Below are 13861 nucleotides of genomic sequence, written 5' to 3' on the forward strand. Positions count from 1 at the left end.
TCCCACCCCAGCCTTCATTCTAAATTTCCTGGAAGGATCTGAATTCAGGGGATGCAATGGGCAACGGTGGTGGTGCACCTGAGGGTGGATGAGGGAAAGAGGGGGTGCGGCCAGCGAGAAAGGAAGAGAAAGCGAAACAACTCAAACTCAAGGCCTGGGGCGGGAGTGGGAGGGATGAAGGGTATTGCAGACCCTCCCGGGTAACCTGAGAAGTTACCTTCCTGAGAAGTTTATACTCCCTCCGCTGGGAGGTGAGGCGTTTTTCGGGCCTCAAATTGTAGAGGACCAAGCTGAGTGACACGGCGGTGCGCGCTGGGGCTCAGTGCAGAAACCGGCTAAGGCGGTTGCCTACGCCTGTGCGTGAGGCGAGGCGTGGGGGCGGGTAGGCGCGCCGCACAAGCCGCTAGATTTGGGGGGCGAGCTCCATGGTGACGTGAAGGCGCTCACGTGACGTGGAGCTGCAGAGCGACGCAGCCTTCGGTGCAGTCGTCACTCCCGTCTGGGTACCTGCTCTCCGGTGTCCTGCGCCCGGCGGGCTGGCGTCAGGCCCGAGGAAAGCGGAGCAGGTAAGGGCTCCGGGGCCGGTGCGCGAGGCCAGGGCGGCGGCGGTCCGCCTACTTTCGAAGCCGGCTCATTGGATCAGCGCAGCAGCTTTCTTCACCCTCCGCATTCTTGGGAACATCCGTAGTGGCCCCCTGGGGTGGGGGTGCGGGGGCGGCCAGAGGGCAGCAGAGCAACTAAGAGCGACTGGAAATCACCCCCGAGTACCTGCAGGAAAATAGTGAACCTCCCGGGCGGGGTGGGGGGACGCTAGGGTTGAGAGCCGGAGATGGGGATTAGGGGGGCGGCCAGGGGGGCCCGGGACCCGGAAGGGACCAGGTGGTGGCAGGTCGGCGCCAAACGCTTCGCAACACTCCCCACTCCCTCCACGCTGGCCCTTTGCAGGACTGCGGGCCTAGGTGTCAAGTGACGAGGCGGCGCCCACACGGCGAGAATCGGGAGAAGGAGGAGACAGCAAGGATAGGCCCAGGTCGGTGCGGGGGACAGAGTGGGGGTCGGGTGCAGAGCCGAGTTTGTGACTCCTCCCATGTACGTCATCCCCTGTCCCCTACCTCCATTTTGGTGCCTGCGGAGCTTGGGGAAAGAATCCTGGGAAAGGAAAAATGGTGGGCTTTGGGGGAGGGAGGGTAAAGGAGAGAGCTGGAGGGAGGGGCTCGATTCGGAGGCCCCCTAGAGGACGCCTGAAGCTCCTAAGGTGGGAATTTTTTTTTTTTAAACGTTAGGTACCAGATCTCTGGATCCTGCTGCTCAGTACACCAAGCTTTCAGTCTCTCTCCTTGCCTTTGTCTTATTTGTGTTCAAAGAAAACCAACCAGGAAAAAAAAATCTCATGGCAAATATCCACCAGGAAAACGAAGAAATGGAGCAACCCATGCAGAATGGAGAGGAAGACCGCCCTTTGGGAGGGGGAGAAGGCCACCAACCTGCAGGAAATAATAGACGGGGACAGGCTCATCGACTTGCTCCTAATTTCCGATGGGCCATACCCAATAGGCAGGTCAATGATGGGATGGGTGGAGATGGGGATGATATGGAAATGTTCATGGAGGAGATGAGGGAAATCAGGAGAAAACTTAGGGAGCTGCAGTTGAGGAATTGCCTGCGCATCCTGATGGGGGAGCTCTCTAATCACCATGATCATCATGATGAATTTTGCCTTATGCCTTGACTCCTGCCATTTTCCATGAGATTAATACTGTGATTCACATTGTTTTTTTTTTCCTTGCCTTTTCCTGATAACCTTTACTGATCCATTTGCTGTGAACCGTATGTAATTTCCATGTGTCAGGTGGATTCTGTATTACCAGATTCCAAATGGGGATCGCCTTGGCACTCAGTCTAAGTTTCTGTCAACAGTAGAGTCACCCAATTGCATGGAAAAGTGTAAAGTTAATAAAGCAATTAAAAAGCAATCTATACATTTATTATTGTCTCATTTAAAAGCATATGTATAATATGACCCCCCCTCAAAAAATCAGAAATCAGATGCTCCAGGGTGTTAATTGGGTCACGTTTCTCTGTAGTTGAATACTATGTAACTTTTTTCTTTTTATTATCTGAAGTTTTAGTAGCAAAAACAGTTTTTCAAGGAGTGTGAATATAGTACAGGTATATAATACTGGTTCAACAAACTTTAAGAGTGAACTTTAAGAATTTTCCAGTTTTAACTGGATGAATAAACCCTCCCTTTGTTACAGGTACATTCCTTTTAAGAGTCAATCTTCTTTCCTGTGAGGAGGAATAATGCTTGCCTTACAGGGCAGCTGAGTGGAATAGATGAGGTGTGAAACTGTTGGGCTGCCTCCTATCCAGGTCTGTCAGGTACTTGGGAAGGACTAAAGGGAGTTTTCACCATGCTCACAAGCCCAAAGGGCAAAAATAGATGGCTTCCACCTTGTCATTCCTCTGATATTTGCAGTACTTCTCCCCTGATTATTGCCGTGTCAGGCGTACTTTCCCTTCTGGGTTCTGATTCTGTTTATGTTGCTGATGTGAGTCCTCAAGGTAAGAAAAGTGCATTGATTTCTCTTGAGTCCCTAGTGAGCTAAACCCTGCCTGGTTTGACTCCTATAGAAGTCTGGAGCAGATCTTTCTCCCCACTTTAAAGTTGTATTTATCCAAGTGAGTACCATTCCCATGGTTCTTTGTCTTTTGTTGGTTTCTAACAAAATAGCCCTTTTTGGTAATATTTTTGTGCCCCTCCTCTCCAAAGAACTCACACAAATGCACTGGGATCTAGCTTAGGAGACATATCTAGATGTCTCACCCTGGTGTGTCTAGAATTGCACTACTTCAAACCTCCAAAACGCAAATAGGCTGAAAGCTTTGTTTTGCCTGTGTCTTTACCCTTTGGGGCTATTTTCTCAAAAGAGAGTCTGGGCAGGCCTACCCAACCAGTTTAACAGACTTACCCAGAAGATGTCTAAATTATATTAGGGGGACAAATTTTAAAGCTGAAACACTCCCATTTTTATCCCTTCCATACCTGAAACATGAAATTGCTGTGTAAGTTCTTAAAAACTGTATTAAATATTTGACGTAATTTTTATGTGAGTATATGTCCTTTTAAGATTTTATTTACTTATTTGAGAGAGAGTGCACAAGTGGAGGGAAGAGGCAGAGAGGGAAAAGCAGACTCTCCTGCTGGGCAGGGAATGACATAGGGCTTAATCCCAGGAGCCTGGATCATGACCTGAGCAGAAGGTAGAAGTTTAACCAACTGAGCCACCCAGGCACTCCCAGTATATGCCCTTATGACAATTTTGTCTTAATCATCTTGGAGCTCAGTTTCTAGTGCAGTGCCTCACATAGTAGATAACTCATTTTGATTGGTTAACTATAATGGAGTTATGAACCCATCTTAATATTGTTGCTAACTGGCTGTCCTTAAGTGTACTAGGGCAAGTAGCTACTAACTTGGAAAGTATTAATTTCCAAAGGAATATGGTAAGTAAAGTCTCTAACCCCAGATCTGTAATTTCTTCTTTTTTAAAAAAAGATTTTATTTATTTATTTGAGAGAGAGAGAGTGAGCCAGGAGGAGAGGTGGAGAGGGAGGGAGAGAATCTCAGGCTGACTCTGCACATAGTGTGGAGCCCAACGCGGGGCTTGATCTCAAGACCATGAAATCATGACCCGAGGTGAAACTAAGAGTTTGTCACTTAACCGACTGAGCCACCCGGGCACCTCCAAAATCTGTAATTTCTTTTAAAAAACCTTATATAGACACAGACCCCTTACTTGCATTGTAATTACCTAGGGAAAATGTTAACAATGCTGATACTTGGGTGCCGTTCCCACTTTCAACCCTCATTATCACCTTTTGAATCACCTGATCAGGAACTTCTAGTTTGACAGTTCCTCAGGTGACTCTGATGCATCTGAGTTATGACAACATAGGCATGGAGAAATACAGTGATTACAGCATTTTACAAACAGTGTGATCTAAATTACCTTGCTTATTTGATAATACAATTAATACACCTTGCCAAGATCAAATTGCATTAAACAATCAATATCTATAAACTAGTACTGCTTTTTACCTTTCCAAATATCTTATTAAATTAATGCATTACCATGAATCTATTAATAAATTTATAATAATTATTATGAGTTATTAAATGAGTTAGGTCAAGTTAGGTCATTATTAGTTCTATGCAAGGCTGTGCCCTTTTACACTAATGATTTTGTCTTAATTACCCCGGAGCTCAATGTCTAGTGTGGTGCATATTAGAGCAAATATTTAATAACAATCATTTAATTATTATTTTGTTAATTTAATTATTAACATTAAATTTCTTAATGGTAATTTATCTAAAATAATGTAAGAACAATTACTGGATCTTTGTGGGTGGTTTATTTCTTGCACTCTCACATTTTAAAGGTTTCTATGAGGAACATTTAAAAATGTACTACATAATTTATGTAATACAAGGTCATGATACACATTATACATACATTATATTATGCAGAAAATATAAGGAAGAATATAAGCAAAACCATAAGTCAATTATCCAAAGAAAATAGTTGTAAATTTTTTTTACTATTATATTTAGTCATGATAAAGCCAGTCTCACAGCCTCCTAGGAGGAATACTTCCTCTTTCAAAGCCCTCCAATGAGACACATTTAGCTTTTTATGTTTCTTTTTTTTTTATCGTTCTTCACTCATCAAAACTGATTGGATCACATTTGACCAACTTTAAATTAGATCCCGCTTTCCAAACTGAAAATAAGTCATCACAGTTTAGCAGTCCACTCTCAGTTGGCAAATCTGGGATCATTAAGTGAAAACGTTTAATAAAACAGAACTATTTATCTATGAAACTCAAAAGTCCCATAAGTAGTAAAAGGACTAGCATACATGAATGAAATGGACTAAATCTCATGTCTATTTTGTCTCCTTTCTTGACATATATCTTATAATAAACGTGCTGATTTTGATTAGAAAGACTCTATTTAAAAATTTCCAAGCAGATTGCATGTAACATAGTTACTATGTCATGTGTAACAAGTTGTGATGCATTCTAAGTGATATACATAACCAAATAAGTATGACATCCCTATCAATTAAAAAATCTTAATATTTATTTGTATTTTAAATTTTCTCCCAAACATTGTTTGAAAAGTTACAATTTGCCTGTTCAGTGATTTATTCTTTCCCTTGCAAAGCTTGCAGAAAATATTTTCGGTTTAGTGAATTTCACATGAAGAAAAATCCTCAGATGTATGCCAATTAAAAAATAATCATATTCCCACAAAATGAAAAGAGCTTTATTGTGTTTTGGATTGTAAAATATACATTCTAAAGTGGATTTTGTTGTTGTTGCTTTGGAACAGAAGAGAAAATGTATTAAGGAAAAATTTAAATCTTATTTTTAATACCCTGTTTCCTTTAATGGGATCACATGGGTATAAATTATAAACTTATTTTTATAATTTTAAGTTTTTAGCTATTTCTTCCAATTTAATAAGTATTATTTAATTTCTAATTATATTAAGATTTGATTTTTAAAACTGTGTCAAAGACAGTAAAGCACTTAATGAAAATTTATTGAAAAAGCAACAAACAATAATAAATTTCAAATTCTCAATTATTTAGCTAGTAATACAAACTTAGTAGTTATTACCATGACAGTGCCTCAGCTCATTTTATTTTGTTCATTGGTAAAATGGAGATAATAATTTCCAGGGCTGCTGTGAGAACCGGGAGAGGTAAAGAGCATGTGAGCTGTGTTTAACTGCTGCTTATATTTACCAGCGTATGTAGGATACAAGTCTTTCAGAATCCTATTGTTTGCTGGAAGTAGCATCCAAACTGTATGCTAGAAGCCAACTCCATTCCTCTGCTAGGGCTCACCACATCCCCTCAATGCCCCCTCACCCTGCCATATCACTGCAGATTTTTCTGGACACCTCAGTGTGCCAGTATCCCAGCTTGTCTCCTACAGAGGTGTCCATGAAGACTTTCTTCTTGATTTAGAGTACTAGTTTACGTGAGTACTATCTTAGTGATGCTTAGACCATGGTATGTTCTATATATATATTTTTTTAAAGATTTACTTATTTATTTATTTATTTATTTATTTATTTATTTATTTATGAGAGAGAGAGAGAGAGGCAGAGACACAGGAGGAGGGAGAAGCAGGCTCCATGCCGGGAGCCCGACGCGGGACTCAATCCCAGGACTCCAGGATCACGCCCTGGGCCAAAGGCAGGCGCTAAACCGCTGAGCCACCCAGGGATCCCCGGTATGTTCTATATTTTTAACAAAAAAGCCTTTTTTATTCCAGTGTGTGTTTGTGGTTTTGTGTGTGTGTAAGCAGCCCTCTCTTATCCATAATATTCAGATATTAGGGCCTGAATCTTGCTTTTTATCCGTTGTGATCTCTTGCATGTGATTAGAGGGGTTAGACCATTTCCATTTAAGTAATCATTAATGTTGTTGTCCAATAACCTGGTAATGCTCTGTTCATTTTTTCAGTCTTTTATTCTTTCAATATTTCATTTTGAATTACTTCTCTTGCCATGACTTGATGTTCACTAATCTTTTCTTCTGCAATGTCTCATATGCCATTAACACTGTCTAATATGTTTTTCATTTCAGACATTATAGTTTTTAATCTCTGTTCATTGTGGGTCTCTCATATATTTTTGTATTCCATATGTCTACTAAACATGTTCAGTCTTCCCTCAAGCTTTTAAAAAATATTTTATTTATTTTTTTATTTGATAGAGAGAGAGAGAGAGCATGAGTGGAGAGGCAGAGGGAGAGGGAAAAGCAGATTACCCACTGAGCAGGGAACCTCAGTTGGGGCTTGATCCCAGGACCTTGAGATCATGACCTGAGCAAAAGACACTTAATCAGCTGAGCCACCTAGGCACCCTGCAGCTTCTTGAACATATACAGTTCAGTTATAATATCTTTTTTAATATCCTTGTCTAATTTTACCATATTTTTCATATCTTGGCCAGTTTTTTTTTTGTTTTTGTTTTTTAATTTTTTTTATTGGAGCTCAATTTGCCAACATATAGCATAACACCCAGTGCTCATCCCACCATGTGCCCCCCTCAGTGCCCATCACTCAGTCACCCCAACCCCCTGCCCACCTCCCCTTTCACTACCCCATGTTCATTTCCCAGTTAGGTGTCTCTCATGTTTTGTCACCCTCACTGATATTTTCACTCATTTTTTCTCCTTTCCCCTTTATTACCTTTCACCAGTTTTTATATTCTCCAAATGAATGAGACCATGTAATGTTTGTCCTTTCCCGATTGACTTATTTCACTCAGCATAATACCTTCCAGGTCCATCCACATTGAAGAAATGGTGGGTATTTGTCATTTCTAATGGCTGAATAATATCCCATTGTATATATAGACCACATCCTCTTTATCCACTCATCTTTTGATGGACACCGAGGCTCCTTCCACAGGTTGGCTATTGTGGACATTGCTGCTAGAAACGTCGGGCTGCAGGTGTCCTGGCGTTTCACTACATCTGTATCTTTGGGGTAAATCCCAGCAGTGCAATTGCTTGATCATAGGGCAGTTCTATTTTGAACTCTTTGAGGAACCTCCACACAGTTTTCCAGAGGGGCTGCACCAGTTCACATTCCCACCAACAGTGCAAGAAGGTTCCCCTTTCTCCACATCCTCTCCAACATTTGTTGATTCCTGTCTTGTTACTTTTCCCCATTCTCACTGGAGTGAGGTGGTATCTCATTGTGGTTTTGATTTGTATTTCCATGATGGCCAGTGATGCAGAGCATTTTCTCATGTGCTTGTTGGCCATGTCTCTGTCTTGCTCTGTGGCATTTCTGTTCATGTCTTTTGCCCATTTCATGAATGGATTGTTTGTTTCTTTGCTGTTGAGTTGAATAAGTTGTTTATAGATCTTGGATACTAGCCCTTTATCTGATACATCTTTTGCAAACATCTTCTCCCATTCTGTAGGTTGTCTTTTAGTTTTGTTGACTGTTTCTTCTGCTGTGCAGAAACTTTTTATCTTGATGAAGTCCCAATACTTTATTTTTGCTTTTGTTTCTCTTGCCTTCATGGATGTATCTTGCAAGAAGTTGCTGTAGCCAAGTTCAAAAAGGGTATTGCCTGTGTTCTCCTCTAGGATTTTGATGGACTCTTGTCTCACATTTAGATCTTTCATCCATTTTGAGTTTATCTTTGTGTATGGTGTAAGAGAATGGTCTAGTTTCATTCTTCTGCATATGGATGTTCTTGGTCAGTTTTGATTGGTTTTTCTCCTCATGGCAGTTTAGATTTTCCTGCTTCTTTGCAGGCCTGGGAATTTTTTGGATGCCAGACATTGTTAATTTTAACTTTTGAGTGCTAGATATTTTTGGGTCCCTGTAAATATATTGGTTTTTATTCTGAGACACAGTTAAATTACATGTAAACAGTTTGATATTTTAGGTTCCTGATTTTAATCTTTATAAGGCTGGATCAGAATAGTGTGTAGTTTAGGGTTAATTGTACTCCACTAATGAGAAAAAATCCTTCTGAGTACTCTGATGTCCCATGAATTACGAGGTCTTCAAGTCTGGCTATTAGGAACATACATTATTACTAAACATATGTGTACTTAAATTGTTCCTTGTAATCCTTTTAGAGTGGTTCTCTTCTTGGTGTGTGATAGTTTTCTTACAGGCATTTAATGACTAGTACTCAGATAATTATTCAGACGAAATTGGATGTGTATAGGGTTGTATGGCCATAGACTACTTAGATAATTGTTCAAAGAGGACACTAAGGAGATCATGAAAATTCTTTCTTTGTGAGATCTTTTGTTGTTGATAACTCTGCCATGCAAATTCTAATAGCCTTGGCCTCCCTAGTTCCTAACTTCATATCTTAATCTATGGAATACCACTGGGGTCTCCCTGGACTTTCACTCCTTGCACTGTGGCCTGAAAACTTTCTTCAGAAAGTAGGCTTGGGCAATCATAAGAATAACCTCATTTGTTCTCAGTATCTCAGGGATCACAGATCTTGTTGCCCAATGTCCACTGTTTTGAGAATAGTTGTTTCATAGATTTTATCCAGTTTTTTACTTGTTTCAGATTGGAAGGTAGTTCTAGTCTCTGTTACTCTATCCTAGTCAGGAGTAGAAATCCTGGTATGTCTTGAATAGATGTTTAATGTGGCCATTGTGACTCTGGAGATCCTCATCCCCCTAACTCAGTTCTACCCTTGACTAAAGAACTTCATTCTCTTCATTCACTTCATTTCTCTAGAGGCAAAGACTTGCATTTCTCAAGGAGTGTAGTAAGGGCAGGATGACACAGCAATTTAAAACATGAACAAAAATTTTGCATCATATTGTAAAAGAAAATTTGCATCAGATAATTGTTAAAAAACAGCAAGGAGGACTTAAGATTATTGCAATAAGGATCAAGACTATTGCATAGAGAGGAGAGATTCAACTCAGTGCCAAATGCAAGGACAGCTGGGAATTTATGGCCAATGGGAAGGATGAGAAAGAGAATGGAAAATTATGAAGAAGAGTTTGATTAGGTATCGGGGGGAAAGAGGAACTTGATTAGATATCAAGCTTAATTTGATATTAATGTTGAGGGGATTCTAGATCACTTGGCTAACCAGAATTCCTTGCTAAAACAGCTTTGCAGGCTAAGACCAGGACCAAGGAGAAGGCCTAGTAGAAAGAAGGTTCAGAGGAGTCTGACTGAAGTTTTGGTCTAGGGGGATTCCTTGTCAGAATGTACTCGTGATTTCTGAAGCATGCCACACAGACATATTGTTTCAGGATCTCCTGTCTCTTTTGCTAACAATGCAGACAGACATAGGCACCCCTTCCCCAGATTCCATAAATCAAACACTCTTTTTCTTAAAAATTTTTTTATTGGAGTTCAATTTTCCAATATATAGCATAACACCCAGTGCTCATCCTGTCAAGTCCCCCCTCAGTGACCATCACCCAGTCACCCCAACCCCCACCCACCTCCCTTTCCAACACCCCTTGTTCGTTTCCCAGAGTTAGGAGTCTTTCATGTTCTGTCTCCCTTTCTGATATTTCCCACTCATTTTTTCTCCTTTCTCCTTTATTCCCTTTCACTATTTTTTATATTCCCCAAATGAATGAGACCATATAATGTTTGTCCTTCTCCGATTGACTTAACTCAGCATAATACCATCTAGTTCCATCCATGTTGAAGCAAATGGTGGGTATTTGTCGTTTCTAATGGCTGAGTAATATTCCATTGTATATATAGACCACATCTTCTTTATCCATTCATCTTTTCATGGACACCAAACCTCCTTCCACAGTCAAACACACTTTCAACTGGGCCCCCAAACATACCTTATTATCGTGCTCCGCTGATGGATTCTAAAGCACAATAAGACTGAAGAACCACCAGTAGTAGAATAGAAATAAAATTATATTGATACAAACATGGCTAGAAAAAGACTACAAGGGAATACACCAAAACGTCAGAGATCCCAGCAATGTGTATGTAATGTGACCTAAATTGTCTTATTCTATATTAGGCTCTATTTTTAAAAACCTTTCAACATTACTCACAGTGGGATACATCATGAAATAGATGTGTAGATTTTATGTAATGGATTTTATTCTTATCTCAAAAAAGCATTTGAATCAATGGGGTATGTTAAATGTTGATCAAGCAATGATAATCAAGAAAGTAAAGTGTATAAATATATATGGGAATGTGCATATACAAATAGAAAATACAAAGGAATTTATCACTGATGGCATTTGGGAGTGGTTGTGTGATTGAAAATGATTTTTAGGTGTTGCTGCCCGAGAACCAGAGACGGTCCTGCTGCGGCTGTAGCTCCTTCAGTAGCCCGACAATGTTGTCTCATTTAGTAGAGCAGCCGCCGCCCCCGCACAACAACAACAACTGCGAGGAAGGTGAACAACCTTTGCCCCCGCCAGCCGGGCTCAACAGTTCCTGGGTGGAGCTACCCATGAACAGCAGCAATGGCAATGATAATGGCAATGGGAAAAATGGGGGGCTAGAACATGTACCTTCCTCATCCTCTATCCACAATGGAGACATGGAGAAGATTCTTTTGGATGCACAGTATGAATCAGGACAGAGTAGTTCAAGAGCCAGTTCTCACTGTGACAGCCCTTCCCCACAAGAAGATGGGCAGATTATGTTTGATGTGGAGATGCACACCAGCAGGGACCATAGCTCTCAGAAGAAGAAGCTGCAGAAGGAGAGAAAGAAGTTGATGCTTTGAAGAAAAGTGTAGACTGGGTGTCCGACTGGTCCAGTAGACATGAACACGTTCCACCTAAGGAGTTCCACTTCAGACACCCCAAACGCTCCGTCTCTTTAAGCATGAGGAAAAGTGGGGCCATGAAGAAAGGGGGTATTTTTTCCACAGAATTCCTTAAGGTGTTCATTCCGTCTCTCTTCCTCTCTCATGTTTTGGCTTGGGGGCTAGGCATCTATATTGGAAAGCGACTGAGCACACCTTCTGCCAGCACCTACTGAAGGAAAGGAAAGAACAGCCCTGGAAAAGCGTGTGACCTGTGAAGTGGGGTATTGTCACAGTAGTTTCTTTGAACTTAAGAACATTGTAAGCATGACCCAACCTACCACCCTATTTTTACATATCCAAGTTCCAGTAACTCTCCAATCCAGTATTTTATTCAAACTCTGTTGAGGCATTTTACTAACCTCATTCCCTTTTTGGCCTGCAAGACACGTTAGGATTTCCTAACAGAGTTTACTGTTATTTAGAAATTTGCAAGGGCTTCTTTTCCTCAAATGCCACCAGGAGATTATAATTTTGTCAACAATGCTATTGTCTCCTTTTATTGCCACCAGACTTAGACCTGCATCGTTCATGGTATAAATTTTACTCTTGCAAGATGACTACCATTTCTCTCTTAAAATGAGATCAGGTTAACAAATGATAGAACAGCTTTCTTGTTACTGTTTTTTTTCCAAGACAAAGCAAGCTTCCCTAAGCTTGAATTTATAGTTGTTTAAAAAGAAAACAGAGGGGCGGGGCAAGATGGCAGAAGAGTAGGGTCCCCAAGTCACCTGTCCCCACCAACTTACCTAGATAACTTTCAAGTCATCCTGAAAACCTACGAATTCGGTCTGAGATTTAAAGAGAGAACAGCTGGAATGCTACAGTGAGAAGAGTTTGCACTTCTATCAAGGTAGGAAGATGGGAAAAAAAATAAATAAAAAAGCATCCAAGTGGGAGGGGCCCCCACGAGGACCCGGGCTAAGGCCCCGCTGCAAGTGCCCCCAGGACAAGAATGCCCAGTCCTGGAGAAGCAGGAGCTTTACCAGTCTTCCCAGATGGAAAGGCCCTCACAGGGAGTTCGAGCAGGATCCCAGGAGGGGCAGGGATGCCCTCAGGTTCCCAGGGGCATTAACAGAGGACCTGCGCCCCAGAGGAGAGTGCACCAAACACCTCGGCTGAGCTCCCTAAAGGGCTGCAGCGTGTGTGCCCCTCGGGGCCCCAGGAGCAGCTCGGGTGGCGGCTCAGGCAGCGGCTCAGGCAGCGGCTCCGCACGGAGGGGGCTGCGCAGCCCCAGGAGCGCAATTCCAGTGGCACAGGCCCGGGAGCCCAGGGCGCTGGGTGATGCAACCTGAGATCCAGCGCTCCACCCAGGACAGGTGGAGGCTGGGAGAGCCCAGGACAGTGAGGACACTCCTGCTGCCAGGCGGCTCCAAGCTGTGCAGATAGGCGCCCCCCGCCCTCTGGTGCATCTAGGCCCCTGCGGACTGAGAACTGCGGTAGTTACTGTGGGAGCTGACTCCAGAACTGGAGAACTGGCCGCCACCACTGTTGTTGTTCCTCCTGATGTCACATTGTACCTGGGACTGAGCAGGGGCCTCACAGGATAAACAACTCCCACTGAACTGTGGAGCTAGCAGGGGGCTGGGCAGCTCCCCCAGGTGCACACACCTGAGAATCAGCACAGTAGGCCCCTACCCCAGAAGACCAGCCAGAAGGACAGGGGAAAAGCAAGTTATTGACCAAGCAACACTGAAAAAGTTCCAGGGGAAGTCGAGGGATATACAGTATATAAAATGAGAGGATACTCGCCCTTGTTTTTTGTTTTCTGTTTCCCCCCACTTTTTTCCTTTTTCTTCTTCCTTTTTTCTCTCTTTTTCTCCTTTTTTCCAGTGCAACTTGTTTTTGGCCACTCTGCAATGAGTAAAAAGACTAGAAGGAAAAAATCACCTAAAAAGAAAGAATCAGAAACAGTCCTCTCTCCCACAGAGTTAGAAAATTTGGATTACAATTCAATGTCAGAAAGTCAATTCAGAAGCACAATTGTAAAGCTACTGGTGGCTCTGGAAAAAAACATAAAGGATTCAAGAGACTTCATGACTGCAGAATTTAGATCTCATCAGGCCAAATTAAAAATCAATTAAATGAGATGCAATCCAAACTGGAGGTCCTAACAATGAGGGTTAATGAAGTAAAAGAACAAGTGAATGACATAGGAGACAAGTTGATGACAAAGAGGGAAACTGAAAAAAAAAGAGAAAAACAATTAAAAGATCATGAGGATAAATTAAGGGAAATAAATGATAGCCTCAGAAGGAAAAATCTACATTTAATTGGGGTTCCCAAGGGCGCAGAAAGGGACAGAGGTCCAGAATGTGTATTTGAACAAATCATAGCTGAGAACTTCCCTAACGTGGGAAGGGAAACAGGCATTCAGATCCAGGAGATAAAGAGATCCCACCCTAAAATCAATGAAAACCGCTCCACACCTCGACATTTAATAGTGAAACTTGCAAATTCCAAAATTAAAGAGAA

At 41.9% G+C, this 13861-nt stretch overlaps 1 protein-coding gene and 1 pseudogene across 1 annotated transcript; both read left to right on the plus strand.

Annotated features, from left to right (window-relative positions):
* The first annotated feature begins 387 nt into the window (after nucleotides 1-387).
* BEX3 (brain expressed X-linked 3) lies at nucleotides 388-1973 on the plus strand. The gene is made up of 3 exons (XM_041740202.1): nucleotides 388-566; nucleotides 946-1030; nucleotides 1284-1973. Exon 3 carries the CDS (start codon nucleotides 1391-1393, stop codon nucleotides 1727-1729), a length of 339 nt encoding a protein of 112 aa, XP_041596136.1. The 5' UTR covers nucleotides 388-566; nucleotides 946-1030; nucleotides 1284-1390; the 3' UTR covers nucleotides 1730-1973.
* A 4275-nt stretch (nucleotides 1974-6248) lies between these two features.
* Nucleotides 6249-12158, plus strand: LOC121482736 (annotated as a pseudogene).
* The last annotated feature ends 1703 nt before the right edge of the window (nucleotides 12159-13861 follow it).

This window comes from Vulpes lagopus, chromosome X (genome assembly GCF_018345385.1).
Source record: "Vulpes lagopus strain Blue_001 chromosome X, ASM1834538v1, whole genome shotgun sequence".
Classification (NCBI taxonomy): Eukaryota; Metazoa; Chordata; class Mammalia; order Carnivora; family Canidae; genus Vulpes; species Vulpes lagopus.

Coding starts and splice junctions, on each gene's coding strand:
- BEX3 (XM_041740202.1), top strand. CDS start 1,391: ATGGCAAATATCCACCAGGAAAACGAAGAAATGGAGCAACCCATGCAG.